Below are 23,040 nucleotides of genomic sequence, written 5' to 3' on the forward strand. Positions count from 1 at the left end.
CCCCTTAAGCCCCGGGGGTGGTTTGCACGTTAATGACCGGGCCAATTTTTACAATTCTGACCACTGTCCCTTTATGAGGTTATAACTCTGGAACGCTTCAACGGATCCCTGTGATTCTGACACTGTTTTCTCGAGACATATTGTACTTCATGATAGTGGTAAAATTTCTTTGATATTACCTGCGTTTGTGAAAAAAAACGGAAATTTGGCAAAAATTTCGCAATTTTCCAAATTTGAATTTTTATGCCCTTAAATCACAGTTATGTCACACAAAATACTTAATAAGTAACATTTCCCACATGTCTACTTTACATCAGCACAATTTTGGAAACTTTTTTTTTGTTAGGGAGTTATAAGGGTTAAAAGTTGACCAGCAATTCCTCATTTTTACAACACCATTTTTTTTTTAGGGACCTCATCACATTTGAAGTCATTTTGAGGGGTCTATATGATAGAAAATAACCAAGTGTGACACCATTCTAAAAACTGCACCCCTCAAGGTGCTCAAAACCACATTCAAGAAGTTTATTAACCCTTCAGGTGTTTCACAGGAATTTTTGGAATGTTTAAAAAGAACATTTAATTTTTTTTCACACAAAATTTACTTCAGCTCCAATTTGTTTTATTTTACCAAGGGTAACAGGAGAAAATGGACCCCAAAAGTTGTTGTACAATTTGTCCTGAGTACCCCGATACCCCATATGTGGGGGTAAACCACTGTTTGGGTGCATGGCAGAGCTCGGAAGTGAAGGAGCGCCATTTGACTTTTCAATGCAAAATTGGCTGGAATTGATATGGGACGCCATGTTGCGTTTGGAGAGCCACTAATGTGCCTAAACATTGAAACCCCCCACAAGTGACACCATTTTGGAAAGTAGACCCCCTAAGGATCTTATCTAGATGTGTTGTGAGAGCTCTGAATCCCCAAGTGTTTCACTACAGTTTATAACGCAGAGCCGTGAAAATATATATATTTTTTTTCCACAAAAATTATCTTTAACACCCAGTTTTGTATTTTCCCAAGGGTAACAGGAGAAATTGGTCCCCAAAAGTTGTTATACAATTTGTCCTGAGTACGCTGATACCCCATACGTGGGGGGGAACCACCGTTTGAGCGCATGGCAGAGCTCGGAAGGGAAGGAGCGCCATTTGGAATGCAGACTTAGATGGATTGGTCTGCAGGCTTCACGTTGCATTTGCAGAGCCCCTGATGTACCTAAACAGTAGAAACCCCCCACAAGTGACCCCATATTGGAAACTAGACCCCCCAAGGAACTTATCTAGATGTGTTGTGCAAACTTTGAACCCCCAAGTGTTTCACTACAGTTAATAATGCAGAGCCATGAAAATAAAAAAATCATTTTTTTTTTCCACAAAAATGTTTTTTTAGCCCCCCAAATTTTTATTTTCCCAAGGGTAACCAGAGAAATTGGACCCCAGAAGTTGTTGTCCAATTTGTCCTAAGTACGCTGATACCCCATATGTTGGGGTAGTCCCCTGTTTGAGAGCTCGGAAGGGAAGAAGCACGGTTTTACTTTTTCAACGCAGAATTGGCTGGAATTGAGATCGGACGCCATGTCGCGTTTGGAGAGCCCTGATGTGCCTAAACAGTGAAAACCCCCAATTCTAACTGAAACCCAAACACACCTCTAATCCCAACCACACCCCTAACCCAACCACACCCCTAACTCGAACACACCCCTAACCCCAACCATAACCCTAACCACACCTCTAACCCTGACACACCCCTAATCCCGATCCCAACCGTAAATGTATTTAAACCCTAACCCTAGCTCCAACCCTAACCCTAGCCCTAACTCTAGCCCCAACCCTAACCCTAGCCCTAACGGGAAAATGGAAATAAATAGATTTTTTAAATTTTTTTATTTTTCCCTAACTAAGGGGGTGATGAAAGGGGGTTTGATTTACTTTTATAGCGGGTTTTTAGCGGATTTTTGATTGGCAGCTGTTACACACTAAAAGACGCTTTTTATTGCAAAAAGAGGGATTTTTGGTTCTTACCGTAAAATCTCTTTCTTGGAGCCTTCATTGGGGGACACAGGTAACCATGGGTGTATGCTGCTGTCACTAGGAGGCTGACACTATGCAAATAAAGAAGAAGTAACTCCTCCCCGGCAGTATACACCCTCCGACAGGCACCAGGCAACTCAGTTGGTACAAAAGCAGTAGAAGGAACAGGTAATATAAAACTCAACCTATGTACCAACCCACAAAAACGGCACGTTAGCCAACACGGTACAACTTCAAGGGAGGGTGCTGTGTCCCCCAATGAAGGCTCCAAGAAAGAGATTTTACGGTAAGAACCAAAAATCCCTCTTTCTTTCTCGCTTCATTGGGGGACACAGGTAACCATGGGACGTCCAAAAGCCGTCCCTAGGGCGGGCATTCTGCAGAAAAAGAGGAGCTAGGTCGGCCGGTGAGAAACCGCCGCCTGCAGTATCCTCCTACCCAGGCTCGCATCCGCGGAAGCCCGAGTATGCACCCCGTAGAATTTGACAAAGGTGTGCATGGATGACCACGTAGCGGCCTTGCAAACCTGTGAGGCCGAAGCTTGGTGACGAACTGCCCAGGAAGCTCCCACTGCCCGGGTAGAGTGAGCCTTCACCCCCGAAGGAGGCTGTTTGTCTTGGGCACGGTATGCCTCCAGAACCGCCGAACGGATCCAACGAGCAATCGTGGACTTGGAGGCGGGGAGTCCCTTTCGACGCCCATCCGAGACGACGAACAGAGGATCGGCCTGACGAAAAGAGGCAGTTCTGGCGATGTAAATCCGGATAGCCCTGACCACATCCAGCTTGTGAAGGGATTTCTCCAATGGATGAACTGGGGAAGGTCAAAAGGACGGGAGGACAATGTCCTCGTTGATATGAAAAGATGAGACAACCTTCGGTAAGAAGGAAGGAACCGGACGAAGAACCACCTTTTCCTGATGCAGGACTAGAAAGGGAGAACGACAGGATAATGCTGCCAGTTCTGAAACCCTTCTAATGGAGGTGATGGCGACCAAAAAGGCTACCTTCCAGGATAGAAGTGAGAATGAAACGTCCTGAAGCGGTTCAAAGGGCGCCCGCTGTAGGGCGTCTAAGACGAGGTTGAGATCCCAAGGCTCAACAGGAGAACGGTAAGGGGGAGCTATATGGGCGACCCCCTGGATGAAGGTCCTCACCTGGGGCAGGGAGGCCAGGTCTCTTTGAAAAAGAATGGATAGAGCGGAGATCTGACCCTTCAAGGTGCTAAGGGAAAGACCCGAATCTAGGCCCGTTTGAAGAAAGCTGAGAAGGGAAGGAAGGGAAAAGGTCACAGGAAACAGATTGTTATCCCAAGACCATCGGAAAAAGGCCTTCCAACATCTGTGGTAGACACGCGAGGTGGCCGGTTTTCTCGCTCTTATCATAGTCTGGATGACGATATGAGAAAAACCCGAGTTCTTCAGGACCGCGGCCTCAACGGCCATACCGTTAAATTCAGCGACCGAGAATTCGGGTGGGAGAGGGGCCCCTGTGAAAGAAGGTCCGGAAGATCCGGAAGTCTCCACGGAACGTCCGATAACATGTTCATCAGCTCCACGCACCAGGCCCTGCGAGGCCAATCTGGAGCTACCAAGAGTAAGGGGACCCCTTCCGACTTGATCTTCTTTACAACCCTTGGGATCAGAGGGAGAGGCGGGAACAGATAGGGAATCCGGAACTGGGCCCAAGAGATCACGAGAGCGTCGCATCCGACGGCCATCGGGTCCCGATACCTGGAGACGTACTGGGGAACCTTGTGGTTTGCCCGGGAGGCCATCAAGTCGACGTCTGGAACGCCCCACCGCTGGCAAATCTGGCTGAAGAGTGCGGGAAGAAGAGACCACTCGCCCGCCACAATGCCCTGGCGACTTAGAAAGTCGGCCTCCCAATTGTCCACCCCTGGGATGTGGACGGCTGACAGAGAGGGAACGTGACCCTCCGCCCAGCGGAGAATTTTTGCCACTTCTGCCATGACTTGACTTCTGCGAGTCCCCCCTTGGTGGTTTATGTATGCCACGGCCGTGGCGTTGTCCGACTGAATGCGGACCGATTTTCCCGAGAGGAGGGACTCCCAGCGGATGAGGGCTAGGAAGATGGCTCTGATTTCCAAGAGGTTGATCGAGAGGCACGCCTCTTGAGCAGTCCAGCGGCCCTGGGCTGTGAGGTGGAGAAAGACCGCTCCCCAACCCTGGAGACTGGCGTCGGTGGTAATTACCTGCCAGTGGGAAGGGAGAAATGACCTCCCGCGCAGAATGGAGGTGGACAGCGTCCACCAAGTGAGAGACTGCCTCACCTTGGGAGAGAGGCGAAACGGACGGTCCAGGGAAAGCGGATTCCTGTCCCAGGCAGACAGAAGAGCCAGCTGGAGGGGACGAGAGTGGAACTGAGCATAGGGGACCGCTTCCATAGAAGCGACCATTCTCCCCAGAACCCTCATGGCTAGACGAAGGGACAGAGTGCTCGGACCCTTTAGTGCTCTGACACCCCGACGAAGAGAAAGAAACTTCTCCTTGGGAAGGAAGACCTGAGCCCGAAAGGTATCGAATTCCATGCCTAGGAACTCCAGCTGCTGGGTTGGAATCAAGGAAGACTTCTGGTAGTTGATCAACCAGCCTAGGCGAACTGGGGTGTCCAGAGTAAGCTGGAGGCTCTGGCTGCAATCCCGCTGGGATGAGCCCTTGATCGAGAGGTCGTCGAGGTATGGGATTACCAGAATCCCTTTTGAACGCAGAATGGCCATGACAGCTGCCATGACCTTCGTAAAGACCCTGGGAGCAGATGCCAGCCTGAAGGGGAGGGCAGTGAACTGGTAATGATGGTCCCTGATCGCGAACAGGAGGAACCTCTGATGCTGTACGCAAATCGAAATGTGAAGGTACGCATCCTGAATGTCCACTGAGCACAGGAACTCTCCTGGCTCCATGGACGCGATCACCGAGCGCAGAGATTCCATTTTGAAGTGTCGAATCGCTTGAGATCCAGAATCGGACGGAGAGAGCCGTCCTTTTTTGGAACCACGAACAGGTTTGAATAAAACCCGGAAAACCGCTGGCGAAAAGGCACCGGCACTACGACTCCTGAGGCGAGGAGCGAATCGACGGCCTGGAGAAGCCCTGGGAGATGAGAGGGCTGTTTGGGAGGATGAGAGAGCATGAAACGCCTTCCTGGGGGCGAAGAAAATTCTATTTTGTAGCCTGACGTGACGATCTCCCTGACCCAGGCGTCGTCGACTACTGAAAGCCAAACCTCTTGAGAATAGAAGAAGGCGGCCTCCCACCCTGGAAGGAGTTCCAGGTGGGGGCGACCCGTCATTTATTAGAAAACCTGTGGCCCCGAGATCCCGATGGTTTTGCGGGGTGGCTCTTGGCTCTCCAGCGTGGCGGAGGCCTGAAAGAAGGTTTTCTTCGGACCCCTTGTGAGGAGGAACGGTCCTGGACGGGGTTTCCCGAAGAGGCAAAAGACCTAAAGGGACGAAAGGACTGGGAGCCCCTCCTGTTGAAGGGACGTTTTGGCTTGGACTTGGGGTAAAGGAGGAACTCTTACCGCCCGTAGCGTCCGAGATCATTTGATCTAGCTGCGAGCCGAAGAGTCTGGAGCCCTGGAAGGGCAGACCAGTGAGCGATTTCTTAGATGCGGGGTCAGCGTTCCACGCCTTTAGCCAAAGAATCCGGCGAATGGCGACAATGTTGCCGATAGCCCTGGTAGAGCAGGCCGCTGCATCAAGGGATGGATTCATGAGGTATTTTCCTGCCAGCGAAATCTGATCCGCTAATTCAGACAGTTCTTCAGCAGGAGCAGAGGCCAAAATGCCCCTGTGCAGAGTCTTGGCCCAGGCTGATACAGCCTTCGCTACCCATGACGAGGCGAAACTAGGGCAAAGGGAGGCTCCGGAGGCCTCAAATGCCGATTTTGCTAGCGTCTCGATTTGTCTGTCCGTGGGGTCCTTAAGGGAAGCCACGTCCGGAATAGACAGAACTGTCTGTGAGGATAGCCTGGACACGGGCGGGTCAACCTTAGGAGACTCGGACCATTTGGAGACAAGGTCGGAGTGAAAAGGGCATAACACGTCTAGCCGTTTCCTGCCGGGGAAACGCTTACCAGGGTTTTCCCAGTGAGTGGAGGTAGTGCTGTCAAACTCCTTGTGATTAGGAAAAACCCTAGAGGGACGTTTAATCCGTTTAAAAGCAACGAGACATCCTGAGAGCTTGCCTCATCTTCCTTAAGATCAAGCGTCTGAACGATAGCTGAAATAAGGCTATCGACCATCTCCTGGGGGGGGGGGGGGGGGGGGCGGTGCACTAATCCCGGGACCTAGAAGCTTCCTGAGGGGCTGACATGGTGGGAGGAACGCAGGACGGGCAGAAAGGAGATGGCTGACCTGAGACCCACTTTTTCTTACAGTGAGCGCAGGCGTAATGGATGGCCGTAGGGGCAAAGGCCGGGGTGGGGTCGGACATAGGTGGATATTACCTTGTCCCCGGAGAATACTGCCAGGTGGAGTAGGTAGTAGCGCTGAGCCTGCTGAAGAACAGCGATAGCCGCAGGTGCCTGTGTTCCCCCAAGAAATCCTGTGTCCCACGTAGTGAGCAGACGCTGACAGGGAGCAGGAAGCAGGAGAAAAGAGTGCGGAGACAGTGCGACTCTGTGGGCGTGCACAGGACTGAAGGGGGGAAAGAAAGGAACGCCCCCTGTAAAACTGAAAGCGTCCCGGCCGCCATACTGCCGGCCGCCACAAGAGGGCGCTCAAGAGCCAAGAAAGGGAAAAAAGTCGGGAGAACAGAGAGAAAAGGCGGGCTGCAAGTTTGAATAAGGGGAAAGGTGCCAGCGTTCCTGCTCCCATCTCTACGTGGTAGCACATCCCGACGACCGAATATGCGGCCCACTCCCCTGACAGATGCTTCCCTCTGGTAAGAGGAGATCGCCGCCGGGCAGGGTCATTGGTGGGGGGAGTGAAGGGGGGGGTCGTTTGTTGATTGAAGGATCCCTACCTGCAGATGAGGAACCATCAGGATCCCTGGAATAGAGAGAGGGTCCTGGAAGTAGTCCTCCTTCCCGCGCCACGAACTCTCCGGCGCAGAAGACGGCGTCGACCCCTAAACAGGGGGAGAGGGTCACTGGATGTGAGCGCCATCTTCCTCTCAGCCCTCTCCGAGGAGAGGGATGAGGAGGGGATACGGGCAGGACTGGCCACCGAAGAAAGGGTCACCCTGAACACCCAAAAGGGTGACAGGGGACGAAGTCCTGCCCAGCGGGTCCGAGAGGGTGCGATGTGGGTGATACCACACTGCTCTCTCGGTCGCTCAAAGTGGGGAAAACAGGGTGAGAAAACTGCACCCTGTTACCCTGAAGAGAAAGGTCTGAAAAAGAAAGGGGAAATGATTAATAACAAACAATAAATCCCTGTAAAAGAAATGCGGATCTGGGGTTAGATCCAGGTCCGCCTCCTACAGACACTAAGGGTACTGTCACACAGTACCATTTTGATCGCTACGACGGTACGATTCGTGACGTTCTAGCGATATCGTTACGATATCGCAGTGTCTGACACGCAGCAGCGATCAGGGATCCTGCTGAGAATCGTACGTCGTAGCAGATCGTTTGGAACTTTCTTTCGTCGCTTGATCACCCGCTGACATCGCTGGATCGTTGTGTGTGACAGCGATCCAGCGATGTGTTCGCTTGTAACCAGGGTAAACATCGGGTAACTAAGCGCAGGGCCGCGCTTAGTAACCCGATGTTTACCCTGGTTACCAGCGTAAACGTAAAAAAAACAAACAGTACATACTTACATTCCGGTGTCAGTCCTCCGGCGTCTCAGCTTCTCTGCAGTGTGAGCGCCGGCCAGCCGGAAAGCGAGCACAGCGGTGACGTCTGACGTCACCGCTCTGCTTTCCGGCTATGGCGCTTACACAGTGCAGAGAAGCAGAACGCCGGGGGACAGACACCGGAATGTAAGTATGTACTGTTTGTTTTTTTTAACGTTTACGCTGGTAACCAGGGTAAACATCGGGTTACTAAGCGCGGCCCTGCGCTTAGTAACCCGATGTTTACCCTGGTTACCCGGGGACTTCGGCATCGCTCCAGCGCCGTGATTGCACAGTGTGACCGCAGTCTACGACGCTGGAGCGATAATCATACGACGCTGCGACGTCACAGACCGTGCCGTCGTAGCGATTAAAATGGTACTGTGTGACGGTACCCTAAGCAAAAACTGAGTTGCCTGGTGCCTGTCGGAGGGTGTATACTGCCGGGGAGGAGTTGCTTCTTCTTTATTTGCATAGTGTCAGCCTCCTAGTGACAGCAGCATACACCCATGGTTACCTGTGTCCCCCAATGAAGCGAGAAAGAAAATATTTTTTTGCGTTACCACATTTTGAGAGCTATAATTTTTCCATATTTTGGTCCACAGTGTCATATGAGGTCTTGTTTTTTGCGGGACGAGTTGACGTTTTTATTGGTACCATTTTCGGGCACATGATATTTTTTGATCGCTTTTTATTCCGATTTTTGTGAGGCAGTATGACCAAAAACCAGCTATTCATGAATTTCTTTTGGGGGAGGCATTTATACTGTTCTGCGTTTGGTAAAATGAATAAAGCAGATTTATTCTTCGGGTCAGTACGATTACAGCGATACCTCATTTATATCATTTTTTTATGTTTTGGCGCTTTTATATATAAAAACTATTTTATAGAAAAAAGAATTATTTTTGCATCGCTTTATTCTGAGGACTATAACTTTTTTATTTTTTCGCTGATGACGCTGTGTGGCGGCTCCTTTTTTTGCGGGACAAGATGACGTTTTTAGCGGTACCATGGTTATTTATATCGGTCTTTTTGATCGCGTGCTATTCCACTTTTGTTCTGCAGTATGATAATAAAGCGTTGTTTTTTGCCTCTTTTTTTTTTTTTTTACGGTGGGGGTTAACGAGGGGGACAGTTTTATAGGTCGGGTTGTTACGGACGCGGCGATACTAAATATATGCACTTTTATTTATTTATTAAATTTAGATAAAGGAATGTATTTATGGGAATAATATATATATATATATATATATATTTTTTTTTACACATCTAAATATATATTTTTTTACTTTATAACATTGCCCCGGGGGAAGCATCATGTTATAAGGTCAGATCGCTGGTCTGACACTTTGCAGAGCACTGTGTCAGATCAGCGATCTGACGTGCACTGCTCCTGGCTTACCAGCGCTTGCTCTGAGCAGGCGCTGGTAAGCCACCTCTCTGCAGGACCCGGATGCAGCCCCGCGGCCATTTTGGATCCGGGGCCTGCAGGGAGGAGACGCTCGGTACAAGGTGAGCACATCGCCTTGTACGGAGGGTCTCAGGGAAGCACGCAGGGAGCCCCCTCCCTGCGCAATGCTTCCCTATGCCGCCGGAACACTGCGATCATGTTTGATCGCACTGTGCCGGGGTTTAATGTGCTGGGGGCGGTCCGTGACCGCTCCTGGCACATAGTGCCGGATGTCAGTTGCGATAGTCAGCTGACACCCGGCCGCGCTCCCCCCGTGAGCACAGCCGATCGCTATGACGTACTATCCCGCCGGTGGTCATACAGGCCCACCCCACCTTGACGGGATAGTACGTCATATGGAATTAAGGGGATATATATTATATATATATATATATATATATATATATATATATATATATATATATATATATATATATATATAATTTATTTTATTTATTTATATTCAAAATTGCATGTCTATCGCCACTTAGTAAAATAAAATTTCTACATACAAGAATTTTTTATTTTTTCTCTAAAGCACCATAGACATTTATGATGCCGGTAGTTGTTGGGGGTTACGAGGCAGACGGCTGAGCTATGTTCCAGGGGAGAAAAAAAAAGGTCACTATAGAATCATGTGAATTAGCTCAAAATAATACAAAAAGAAAAAAAAAATTATCTACCTCCTTCCTTTCCAGATCCTTGAAGTGTCCACAACATCTCGATTGAAAACATCAAATTCGTCATCCGCAAAAACATTTGACCGCGAGGTGACAAGGGGACAAGGATTCACCTTCTCCTGTCTAAAAAGATAAAGAAAGTATCTGGAACTTATAATGAAACAGAAATGACTTAAAAGGGTTATTTCATTTTGCCATTGACCCAAATAATACGTGACGGATCAATCCAAAGTTTTGATGCAGCTTCGTCATGCCTTCCAGACACAAATTAAGGCTACTAAGACAGGTATCACTAATCACTATATCTTAGATTTAATCGCTACAGCATCTAACACGAAGGGCCTTATTTCCTCCATTTAAGGGATATTATTACCCTTGCATCTAGATAAGCATCCCATGTTGGTCAGATCAAAGTGGGAAGAGGATGTCGGCCCCATATCTGAAGAACAATGAAGTACTAGAAACACCACCTATACTATACCTGAGTCCCATATTTTCCTTATCCACAGGGTGTATAAGACACCTAATATATGGTTTAAAATTGGGGCTCGGACTAAAGACTCATGTCCGAGATGCGTTACGAATGGGGCCCATCTGATGCATATGCTATGGGAATTTGTTGATAGAGGCCACTACTGGGTGGGGGTGACCTCTCCGATTAAACAAGTATTCGGGTATTGATCCTAGGGTGTGCATACTGGCCCTTCTGGGGGTGGGGGTAGATTTAAGATCCCCTGTGACTACCACCATTCTGAGAATACTGTTTATAGCCAGGAAATTGTTAACATTGCACTGGTTAGACCGTAATCCCCAAACATTGGAGAAATTGAAAGCTAAAATTAATAATACCATATGCCTGGAGAGAGGTACTTACATTAAAAGGAACTCAATGAGTTTATAAATATATGGGAATGGTGGCTGGTCACCCCTGGGGTGGCATCTGTGGACCTGCTCAGAATAACTGTACTAGACTGGTTGGCTATTTCGGCTTTTTAAATATTGCATGTTGAGGACATATAGATACCAATTATTTTCTGTTCGTAAACATATTTTTAGTGAAGATACAACCAATACTAGGTTTGGTATAATCCCTGTATTTAATAACAAAATTGATAACATTGTTTGGCATGGACTACCTTGGCAGGTACAGGACTATATAAACTTTAAGGGTGAAACATGTTTATTAAGTTTTTTGTGTTTGTACTATAATGTATGTAATTGTTTATAAAATCAATTAATCAATAAAAATGATTTGACTTAAAAAAAGGGTTATTTCCAAGATAAATTATGTTCTATCCATCGGAGAAAGGATAATTAACCGATTCCTGCGATTCCGAGAGGTCAAACCCCCTGCGATCTCAGAATATGAATCTGCAGAGTCCCTTCTTCTATGGAGTAGAGGTGTGCATGCTTGACCTGTGCTGAATTCATGGTCTATTGGAATGTCGGAAATAATGGAGCATTGTACCTGCCTTTCTCCAGTAGTCCCATGGACTGCAAATTAAGTGGAGGTCGAGCATCTGCGCCTTCTCTCTATTGGACGCCTGCCTCTGCATAATAGGGATCCAAACCATTGTTCTCCAGATCACTCGGGGTCCAACTCTGGCGATCAGCAAGTTATCTCCTTTCCATGAAGAGGGGAGAACTTACTTTCTTGGGAATTACCCTTTTTGATCATTTGATTCCATGTTCAACATGCACGATTGAACTGGAAGTGACCAACTGACCCAACAGTCAATCCCCATTTTAATAATCTTATAATAATCTTTATTTTTATATAGCGCTAACATATTACGCAGCGCTTTACAGGTTGCACACATCATCGCTGCCCCCAATGGGGCTCACAATCTAAATTCCCTATCAGTATGTCTTTGGAATGTGGGAGGAAACCGGAGAACCCGGAGGAAACCCACGCAAACACGGAGAGAACATACAAACTCTTTGCAGATGTTGTCCTGGGTGGGATTAGAACCCAGGACTCCAGCGCTGCAAGGCTGCAGTGCTAACCACTGAGCAACCGTGCTGCCCAGATTTTGGCCAGGTGTGAGGAGATAGGTTTAATATCCCGAGCGTATTTAATGCATAAAGCAAAAGACATGACCGTTCTGTTGGATTTCAACTAAATGTAGTACCTGGGCATGGAGCGATCTAATTCCTGCAGACATGGTGACAAGTTTCCTTCCAGTAAGTGGTTGATGACAATTTCAGGATTGTGTCCATATTCTTCAAGACATCTTAAAATAAAGCCTTCACCTAATTCAGGAAGCAAATCTTTCACCTGTGACACTATAGAATCCAGCTCAACACCGCTAGGAAAGGGAGCAGCTGTAGCACCTGCACACTGAGTGAAAAAAGGTTAGCAATTAATTTAAAGGGAATGCATCACCTCTAATATTTGTAATAATTATAACCAGATAGCATGCATATTTTTATTTCATCCTTTTTTGAATTCCGATGGTAGATTTTTTATTCTTTTTTTCTGCATATGACTATGGAGTCAGTTATCCTGCCAAAGCTGCTGTTCCCATCATCTAATCATGTGCTTTACAACAGATTCATGGCCATAGACTGCAATAGTCTGGAGATATAACCTACAAGGGACATACAGTAGAAAGTCCAAAAATGTAAAAGATCATTTTAACAATAACTCACATTATAAGAAAAGGCGGTATAGGTACACAAAAGGACATCTCACCTATAATAGCCTGTGTGTGGTAGTGCAATGGAGAGCGGCCCCCCCGAAACGCGCGTTGGGGCTGCTCTCCATTGCACTACCACACACAGGCTGTTATAGGTGAGATGTCCTTTTGTGTACCTATACCAGTTATGGCTTGATCTATTGCACCAACATCGGTGGGATTGTCCCTAATTTTATTATATATTATGGTGTAATTTTTTGATTACGTGGATATTTCCTTCTTATGTGGACATCTCCTATTTCTCTGTACTAATTATTTTGGTCTCCTGACCTTTGGCAGGTGACCAATATTTACAGTTTGGTTGTTACATGCTATATTATTAGGAAAGTGTTATCCGTACATCATTTATCTCATGCCTGATACTTCATAGTGTGGAACCGTGCACTGGACTTTTTTGATACTGTACGCCACTTGTCCATCGCCTTTTCTTATAATGTGAGTTATTGTTAAAACTATCTTGTATAATAAAATTGTTATCTTTTTACATATTTGGACTTTGTACTCTAGGTCTCTTGTAGGTTATAGGTTTAGCAGAGTGGCCGTTTTTCGGTCCAGTTGTATATACAACTAGCTGAAGAAGCCGGCGTTGCCTGGGCATAGTAAATATCTGTGGTTAGTTATAGCACCTCACTTCTCTTATTTTCCCATCATGCCTCTCATTTTCCCCCTTACACCTCATTTTCCCCCTCGCTCCTCTCATTCCCCCCTAACACTTGTCATTTGGACCTCATATCTGTCATTTTCCGATCACTCCACTATTTTCCCTCACTCCTCATTTTGCACTCACACCTTTTCATTTTCAGCTCACACCCCTCATTTTCACCTCACACCTCTCATTTTCCCCTCAGTATATACATGTTTGTCATCTCCCTTATATATAGTATACACCTGTATGTATAGTATATACCTGTATGTCACCTCTTCTGTATATACTATATACCTGTATGTCATCTCCTATATATAGTATATACCTGTATGTCATCTCCTGTATATAGTATATACCTGTATGTCATCTCCCCTGTATATAGTGTATACCTGCTGTATGTCATCTCCTCCTCTATATACCTATATGTCATCTCCTCTTTTATATAGTATATACCTGTATGTCATCTCCTCCTGTATATAGTATATACGTGTGTCATCTCCTCCTGTATATAGTATATACCTGTAAGTCATCTCCTCCTGTATATAGTATATACCTGTGTGTCATCTGCTCCTGTATATAGTATATAACTGTGTGGCATCTGCTCCTGTATATAGTATATACCTGTGTGTCATCTCCTGTATATAGTATATATCTGTGTGTCATCTCCCCTGTATATAGTATGTACCTGTATGTCATCTCCTCCTGTATATAGTATGTACCTGTATGTCATCTCCTCCTGTATATAGTATGTACCTGTATGTCATCTCCCCTGTATATAGTATATACCAGTGTTTCATCTCCCCTGTATATAGTATATGTGTGTGTGTCATCTCCTCCTGTATATAGCTGTATGTCATCTCCTCCTGTATATATATATATACCTGTGTGTCATCTCCCCTGTATATAGTATATATGTGTGTGTCATCTTCCCTGTATATAGTATATACCTGTGTCATCTCCTCCTGTATATAGTACATACCTGTGTATCATCTCCCCCTGTATATAGTATGTACCTGTGTGTCATCTCCCCTGTATATACCTGTGTATCATCTCCCCTGTATATAGTATGTACCTGTATATAGTATATACCTGTGTGTCATCTCCCCTGTATATAGTATATATGCGTGTCATCTCCTCCTGTATATAGTATATACCTGTGTGTCATCTCCTCCTGTATATAGTATATACCTGTATGTCATCTCCCCTGTATATAGTATATACCTGTATGTCATCTCCCCTGTATATAGTATATATCTGTGTGTCATCTCCTCCTGTAATTAGACCGCGTTCACACATTATTTGGTCAGTATTTTTACCTCAATATTTGTAAGCTAAATTGGCAGCCTGATAAATCCCCAGCCAACAGGAAGCCCTCTTCCCTGGCAGTATATATTAGCTCACACATACACATAACAGACAGGTCATGTGACTCACAGCTGCCGTATTTCCTATATGGTACATGTGTTGCTCTTGTAGTTTGTCTGCTTATTAATCAGATTTTTATTTTTGAAGGATAATACCAGACTTGTGTGTGTTTTAGGGTGAGTTTCATGTGTCAAGTTGTGTGTGTTGAGTTGCCTGTGGCGACATGCATGTAGCGACTTTTGTGAGATGAGTTTCGTGTGGCGACATGCGTGTAGCAACTTTGTGTGTCGAGTTGCATGTGACAGGTTAGTGTAGCAAGTTGTGTGCAGCAAGTTTTGCGCATGGCAAGTTTTATGTGTGGTGCGTTTTGAGTATGTGCAAGTTTTGTGTGAGGCAACTTTTGCATGTGTTGCAACTTTTGTGCATGTGGCAATTTTTCCGCGTGTGCAAGTTTTGCGTGTGGCAAGTTTTCCATGAGGAGAGTTTTGCACGTGTGGCGAGTTTTGTGTGAGCCTAGTTTTGCGCGTGGCGAGTTTTGAGCGGCGACTTTTGGGTTTTGACTTTTATGTGGCGAGGTTGGTGTATGTGTGGTGAAATGTGTGCTGAGGGTGATATATGAGTTCAAGCACGTGGTAGTGTGTGGCGCATTTTGTGTGTGTGTTCATATCCCCGTGTGTGGTGAGTATCCCATGTCGGGGCCCCACCTTAGCAACTGTACGGTATATACTCTTTGGCGCCATCGCTCTCATTCTTTAAGTCCCCATTGTTCACATCTGGCAGCTGTCAATTTGCCTCCAACACTTTTCCTTTCACTTTTTCCCCATTATGTAGATAGGGGCAAAATGGTTTGGTGAATTGGAACGCGCGGGGTTAAAATTTCGCCTCACAACATAGCCTATGACGCTCTCGGGGTCCAGACGTGTGACTGTGCAAAACTTTGTGGATGTAGCTGCGACGGTGCAGATGCCAATCCCGGACATACACACACACACATACATACACACACATTCAGCTTTATATATTAGATGACACTTTATTGTGTCTTAAAATCTCTTTTGGTTTGGTTTATATTTATTGTAATAGTCTGGAGATGACCATTCTACAAAACAAGAAGGGTCAGACTATTATTAGGCTTAAAAGTTATTTCTTTATTTTAACTTTTTTTTTTCCCTTTACTTTGAGAACGGCGCCGGCTGAGGACTATGCCCATCAGCCGCCACCTGCTCCTGCTGATGGGAGTAGTAGTCTTTCATCAGCCGATGCCTGCTGACCTGCGGTAAGCTACTTACCTCTGGTCACAGTCACAGCTGCTGGGTCATGCTGACATCTGACAGCATGACCCCGCAGCGCTGTGACTAATGGTAACGTTACTGCCAATCAGAACAACCGTGTGCAAGTGGAAACTCAATCATATACCGAAATTTGCCGATTTTGAGGAAAATGATTGGGAATCCGAACACGAATCCAAATGTGCAACATTCGTGCCGACTTTGAGATTGGCAAACGTTTTCCGAACAAGTTCACTCATCTCTAGTACTGGGTTCAAATCTCACCAACGGCAACATCTGCAAGGAGTTTGTGTGTTGTCCCCATGTTTGTGTGGGTTTCCTCCTGGTACTCTGGTTTCCTCCCACACTCCAAAGACACACTGATAGGGAATGTAGATTGTGAGCCCCATTGGGGATAGTGCCAATGTCTGTAAAGCGCTGTGGAATTAATGGTGCTATAAGTGTGAGTAAATAAAATAAATAATGCATGCTCACTTCAGGTTCTTCTGGGTAGTAGGAGTTTTGTTTGCTGTCTTCACATGCCCCTTCTTTGCTTCTGTCAGGGGTAGTCTGGGCTGGTGGTACACAACTTGGCCTGGGTCTCCGAGCTTCGGCCCATGCGCTCTGGACACCATATAACAAATAACTGGTGCGCGTTTCATCACTAATAAAGAGTTAAGGGCCACTCGGAAAGACAAGAGAATGTGTACTTTTCTACCACTATCAGAATGCATAAAGGATACAGAGAAGGGGAGACTTGTTGCAGCAAGTGGATGTCATCCGCTACTGGAAACAGCTCATCGTAGTCACATAAAAACCTGCACATTAGACACACTATGCATTAGATATGAACCGCTAATAGGAAATTAATAAGTAAAGCTGCATAATAAAATTAAAGTAACGTGGAGAATTTTGCATGTATCCGTTTTATTCTTTATTTTTCCCCACAAACTCTGCCATCAGTAAATTATCCATCAGCACTCTTTTTTTTTTACATTCTTTGCTGTCTTCCTTCATACAATGCACCAGTTAGGGGCAGCTTATCATGTGTCTGTTATCATGTGTGGCTGAAACTATTATTGCATTTTAATAAAATTGGCTACTCCCCAGTAGACTATACCTTGCCTGCAGGAGCCAGGCTTCCTCATTTTTGTGAGAAAGGAGTAGGAGGAGAAAAGAAAAGAATTAAGGCAAGAAGCAGCCAAGGAAGGGTGATGTGTCCCCCAATGAAGACTGCGAGAAACAGATTTTAAGGCAAGTAACAAAAATCTTTTTTTCTCGTTTGTCTCCTTGGGGGGACACAGAACCATGGGATGTCCTAAAGTGTGGGAAAGAATGAAATATAATGGTATCACCTAGCCTTCTGCCATAACTCAAGTGGAAGTGTAGGTTACAGCTGCCTGCAGTATCTTCCTACCAAGGCTTGCAATCTGCTGAGGCAAAAGCGTGGATCCTGTAAAACTTGGAAAATGTATGCACCGATGCCCAAGTAACTGTTTTATAGAGCTGCAAAGCCTATGCCTGGTGACAAACTGCCGAGGAAGCTCTCACCGCTTGCACAGAGTGTCCTAATCCTAAATGGGGCCACCCTAGCCTTAGCTCTATAGGCCTGGATAATAGCAGTCTTGATCCAGTAGGCAATGGTTGCTTTAGATTTCATCAGACCCCTGAAAGGGCCCTCTGGTATAATAAACAAGGAATCCGAACACCTGAATGAGGCTGTGGCCAATATATACTACCTTATGGCTCTAACAATGTCCAAACTGTGCACAGTCTTCACAATAGGAGGAGATGGTGCAGGACAAAATAAAGGTAAAATATTGTTCATTAAGATGAAAACTCGAGACCATCTTCGGGAGAAAAGGCATAACTGGCCTCAACACTACCTTACCCCGATGACGAACTAAGTAAGGAGTGCAACAAGACAGAGCCGCAAGTTCAGAGACCCTCCTAATAGAAGAAGTGCTGGCTATAAGGAAAGCTACCTTAGAAGAAATACAAAGTGTAGAGCTCTCTCTGATGGGCTCAAAAGGCAGAGACAGAAGAGCCTCCAGAACAAGATTCAGATCCCAAGGATGAAGAGGAGACTGATAAAGTGGCCTAACGTGCGTCACCTGCTGGGGAAAAGTCTTAACTTGGGGTTTAGATGCCAAATCCCTCTGAAACAGAATAGCAAGGGGAGACAAACAGGCTGATCCAGGGACTGCATTGACCTGTCCCAAGAGGCTGGAAGCTTGTTCTGTAGAAGCCTCGACCGAAATTGAGCAAACAGCATTGCCTCAAATGTCGCCATCATCTTTCCTTTGACCTTCATTCAAAATCGAAGGGAATGTCTGATGGAAAACTGAAGAGATAATCTCTTCTCCTCTGGAAGAAATACCAATGTCTGAATGGTGTCGAACACAATTCCCAGAAACCGTAGTCACTCACTGTGTCTGAGCCAAAGTAGACTTTGTCCTGTTGACAATCCCACTGAATCGCTCCAGAGTCTGTAGAACGATCTGCAGGCTCTCTGGATTCTGACACTATAACCTAGTCACCCGCTACTGTTAAGCAGGTTCTATCTTTCTCCCCATATTTCCTATAGAAAATGGCAGCATTTTGTTTCTCCTGAATAAATACCCACCACTAAGGGTATCTCCCCTTTTTACTTTAGGCACCATGCACTTTAATAGCACGGAGGCACTTTTTTTTTCTCTAAGGAATAATGAGCAATATGTTGCTCATGATTGTTATGCTATATGTTTCCCCTAGCAAGTAGACTCCCCTGATGACATCTCATTATTGAGAAAAGAAACACGTCGGGATTTTAATGGGGTATATATCATGAGAGCTACACTTCGGTACTGACCTTGTTAGGGTGGGAGCACATGCAGAGGGCACGCGACGGCAGACAGTTTGGACCAACTACACAAGACTACGGTTGAATCCCTGTTGGATGTGACGTCCCTAAAAGCTTGAAATGGGCGAGATTGACACATTTTGCACTTGTTTATGCACTTACACTTTATATTTGGTCATCGTCCTTCTAGGTCTGGCACATATAATTTAGACACCCATGTGTGGGCCTTCTTTTGTCCCTATTTGGTTAGGGTATTTGTGCCTTTTTATTGGGCTTTCAGGTCTTATTGTGGGCCTAGCGCCTTTTTGGTCCAAGGTCTTTGTGAATTTTAAATTATTAAAAGTTATGTTTTAAAGGAACCTTTCTCTAGATTCTGAGAAAAGGATAGCGCCTCACAAGAATATCGTTCAGATAGGAGAATACAATTATCCCCCCGAAGGTAGAAATGCCATAACCGAGGCCAGGATCTTTGTAAATACCCTGGGTGCTGTGGCCAGTCTGAATGGGAGAGTCCTGAACTGATAGTGATCTTGATTGACCGTAAAACGAAGAAATCACTGATGAGCTGGAAAAACTGGCACAAGCATATAAGCATCCCAAATATCTACCGAAGTAAGAAGTTCCCCGGCTTCCATGGAAGCGATCACTGACCGAAGCGACGCCATCTTGAAGCAACGAAGCCAAACCTATTTGTTCAGGTGCCTTATACGGAGCCGTCCTTTCGGGGGATGACTAATAGGTTTGAATAAACCCCCTGACGTGCTCTGAATTGGGACCATCTACAATCATGCCTGCTTGAAGTAGGGAAGTTATCGCCTGGTTGAAACGGACTCTCATACAGGGAGACATGGGAGGGCGAGAGCAAAAGAAAGGATAGAGGAAGAGAGACGGAGATGCCGGCAGATACACAGGTAGATGCGTGGCCCGGACCAATTCCAGCCCACCGACCCGTCTAACCACAACCAACTAAGGCCAAAGGGCACTCAGATGGGTAAGTAGAACAGCCAGCAGCAGCACCTGGCCCATGCACAAGGACCATCCCCTTCTCTCCCTCAGAGCCATACCCTGGTAACTACAGGAGGGGGTGAGGGGAGGGGAGAAAAGTATATCCCTGTCATGAACCTGTCTTGGAGATACAGATCCCTTTATCTTCCGCTCCATACACACACACACACACACACACACTACGTGTGGTGGCGGGCAAGAACTAGATGGCCTACAGACCTCTGCCCCAGTATCCGACAGTGTCACCTTAGTCTGGCCACACAGATGCAAGAGGATAAGAGACCGAACAATGACAGCCTACACTCTCTGTTGCTACATGGGTGGAACAGAGAGCACAATTACACACAGTCACCCTGAGACATACATCTGAAAAACACAAAGCAAAAATGGTCAGCACCTAACCTAAGACAGGTCTGAGACACACCTTGCCTCCAACTGACACTACAATAAACTGAGGAAGCCTGAGTGCAGCAGGCGAGGTATAGTCTGCTGGGGAGGAGCATGCAATAACAGTGTCAGCCTCCAGGTGGCAGCAAACTATCCCATGGTTCTGTGTCCTCCAATAAAACAAATGAGAACTATAAGATTGTGGTATACAGATATACAGTACATATTTGATTTGTTCATTGTAATACCAAATCAGTTTTTACTCTGAATATGCCCTTACCTCCTCTCAGGAAGTAGATTTGTTAAGATTTGTAGAAATTCCTCCACAAAGGGTTGAATATTTTCTACTCTAAAAAATAAATAAATAAAAGCTACTCAGGTTGATCTTGGGCCACAGTTGAGGAAAGACAGGAGGAGAAAGGCACAAACGCGCTCCACGTACCTGTGCTCCAAGATGGGCTGCAGACATGTATTGCTGATGATGACATGGGAGATCTCTAATAACTTCTTCCGGGAGTGAGACAGTCTCCTCCAGAGGTCCAGCTGAATGCTAGCAGCACAAAAGAAAGAGCCACAATGAGAATATGCTAATATATTACTAAACTAATAGATGGAGAGAAGTCTCTGCTTACAGTGATTGCTCACTTCTGCTTCTAAAACCCCAGACAGGTAATGATGTAGGTGTAAGTTAATGTTACCCAGGCCAGAACACGACCATTTGTAACTTAACCTAAATTCTTACACCCGGCCATTAGATCATGCCAGGCGGCATAATTACATTAGGTGAAGATTATCATACGGTTACCAAACATTTTTATTAATTTTAGTATGCATTTATGGAAGAAGAAACTAGATTTAAAAGGTTTCCTTCCCATCTCAGCCATTCAGAAATAATTGTGATTTTACAGCAGTGACACAAGGGTTTGACTCTCGAAAAGCCATGAACTTATTCTTCGAGCACGCTGAAGTCACTCGGTCAGCAAACGATCATGAGCACCTTATCCGAGCACGTTCGCTCAACGCCATTAATTGCACATACCTCTTATCCTGAAATTTCCGTTTTATTATTGCCGATTCAAGCTCCGAGCAGCACACTTCATAGAAAGAGCACAAACTGAAAAGAATACAATATGCAAAATTACTGACCAAATTCAATATCCCAACCTCTTATTGATAGATGAACATGAATTTTCACATCGCTGATGAGCTAAAGGGGGAGTTCCCATAACATTAAGTGATGGCGCTACTATTTTTAAGCAATGGAGACCAACTACTGGGACCCCGCCGTTCCTGCACTGATCTTTCCGACGCTGAGACACTAAGGAAAATCTGCCTTTTTGTTCTTTAGAGCATCGCGGGCCCAAGAGATCAAATTTTACTTATAATGTTATGATATATTCCAGCTGTTCTACCCTGTATGTTGGAAATAGCTCTTTTATTGGAAGATAGATCGCAACACTCCTTGGGTTGCTACCTGACCCCTCTTTATCTATGTAAGCTTCCTAATTTTTAGTTTCACCCCTATTTATCTAGGTCATTTTATTTTCTATTTACTCCATTGAGCAAGACAAATCAGGGCCCATTTAGACAGACCAATAATCAAGAACGAGCATCCTTAGGAGCTAGTTTCCTGATTATAGCCCAGTCTATACAGGAAGACAGGCTTGCATGTAGCTAATAGTCTGTTGTTTAATGGCTGAGGTCATCCATTTAAAGGGAACGAATCATAAAAAAATAAAAATTTGCTGCTGCTAGCTGTACCATGTGCTGGGATTAGAAACACTCCACTGAGCCATGTATCACAGGATGACATTAGATACACCGAGTATCACTTTGAGGATGCAGTAAAGTTTCATTCAGATCTCCCAGCGTTACAGAAATCCGAATGAGGCTTACACTGACATACTAGAGCCGAGTCAGTGTTCAGAGAACAGCAACGTGAGGATTTCTCTCTTGTGCTCTGAACACTGCAGTGCCAAAAGTGGCAGAGAGAACAGGTCGGGCGGCCTGGCTACCAACCCATCCTCCGCAGCACTGCTCTCAGCACCCAGAGCAGGGCTGCGGCAGTAACTTCTTCAAGTGGTGAGAACAGCTTGGTAGACAGATTGCCCACCTGCAGGGGCGAAACGGTAGCTTAGAGCACAGCTCTGGACTACAATAAAAGAGTGTCTGCCACCCTCACAGCTGTGAACTGGACAGCCCAGGGGACCTGCTCAGTTCACACCTGAGGCAGCCACGGTGTAGGAGATGCCGTCAGACACCAACTGTTGTCTCCTATGGCCGGGTTGCATTGCTCAAACACTTACACAACAGCAAATAAAAATGGCAGCTCTCATCGGTTGCAGAAAAATAATAATTAATAAATGTTAAAACACAATATATCTCCCTTGATGGAAGAAATAGTTCCGTGTTCAAATACAATTTTGATGGAAAAGAAGGTTTAGATAAAAAGGGGAGCAACAGGTAAATTTGGAAAACATTGGGGAGACTGGATCGGATGCCCAGCGGTTATATCTGAAGTCTTGGCTAATGTTGGGATTTTCAATACTTTAATTAACATGAAATACTCTTTTGCAAAAAATATGAGATGGATAGTATTGAAAACTTTATGTATTTAATTAACTTTGAGTCGGGAGTCCGCACCAATAAGGGAGAGGGGTCCTAAGTGGGGAAGGTGTTTTAGAGGAGGGGAAAGGATTGCGGTTTAAATTTGTATGTGAACAGTGGATTACCTTTCTGTGTGCAATTCATTTTTGCATACTGGAAATTAAACACTTACAGCAGAACAGTTTGTGATAACAGGTTAACAACCGTTTTATTAAAAGTTTTCTTGATTAAAAAAAAATAAAAAAAAACCACGATTT

The 23,040-nt window shown here is 45.6% G+C and overlaps 1 protein-coding gene across 3 annotated transcripts in view; it reads right to left on the reverse strand.

Moving 5' to 3' along the window:
• ASCC2 (activating signal cointegrator 1 complex subunit 2) overlaps window positions 1-23,040 on the reverse strand; it is a 67,322-nt gene that overhangs the window by 5,470 nt on the left and 38,812 nt on the right. For all 3 annotated transcript variants that reach the window (XM_077297059.1, XM_077297049.1, XM_077297067.1), the window contains exons 9-15: window positions 21,216-21,290; window positions 20,619-20,726; window positions 20,457-20,525; window positions 16,686-16,760; window positions 16,438-16,606; window positions 12,097-12,305; window positions 9,968-10,087 (exon numbers count right to left, since the gene is read on the reverse strand). In XM_077297059.1, coding sequence (XP_077153174.1) covers window positions 9,968-10,087; window positions 12,097-12,305; window positions 16,438-16,606; window positions 16,686-16,760; window positions 20,457-20,525; window positions 20,619-20,726; window positions 21,216-21,290 — 825 coding nt within the window. The remainder of the gene's footprint in view (window positions 1-9,967; window positions 10,088-12,096; window positions 12,306-16,437; window positions 16,607-16,685; window positions 16,761-20,456; window positions 20,526-20,618; window positions 20,727-21,215; window positions 21,291-23,040) is intronic.

Source organism: Ranitomeya variabilis, chromosome 1, assembly GCF_051348905.1.
Source record: "Ranitomeya variabilis isolate aRanVar5 chromosome 1, aRanVar5.hap1, whole genome shotgun sequence".
Lineage (NCBI taxonomy): Eukaryota > Metazoa > Chordata > Amphibia > Anura > Dendrobatidae > Ranitomeya > Ranitomeya variabilis.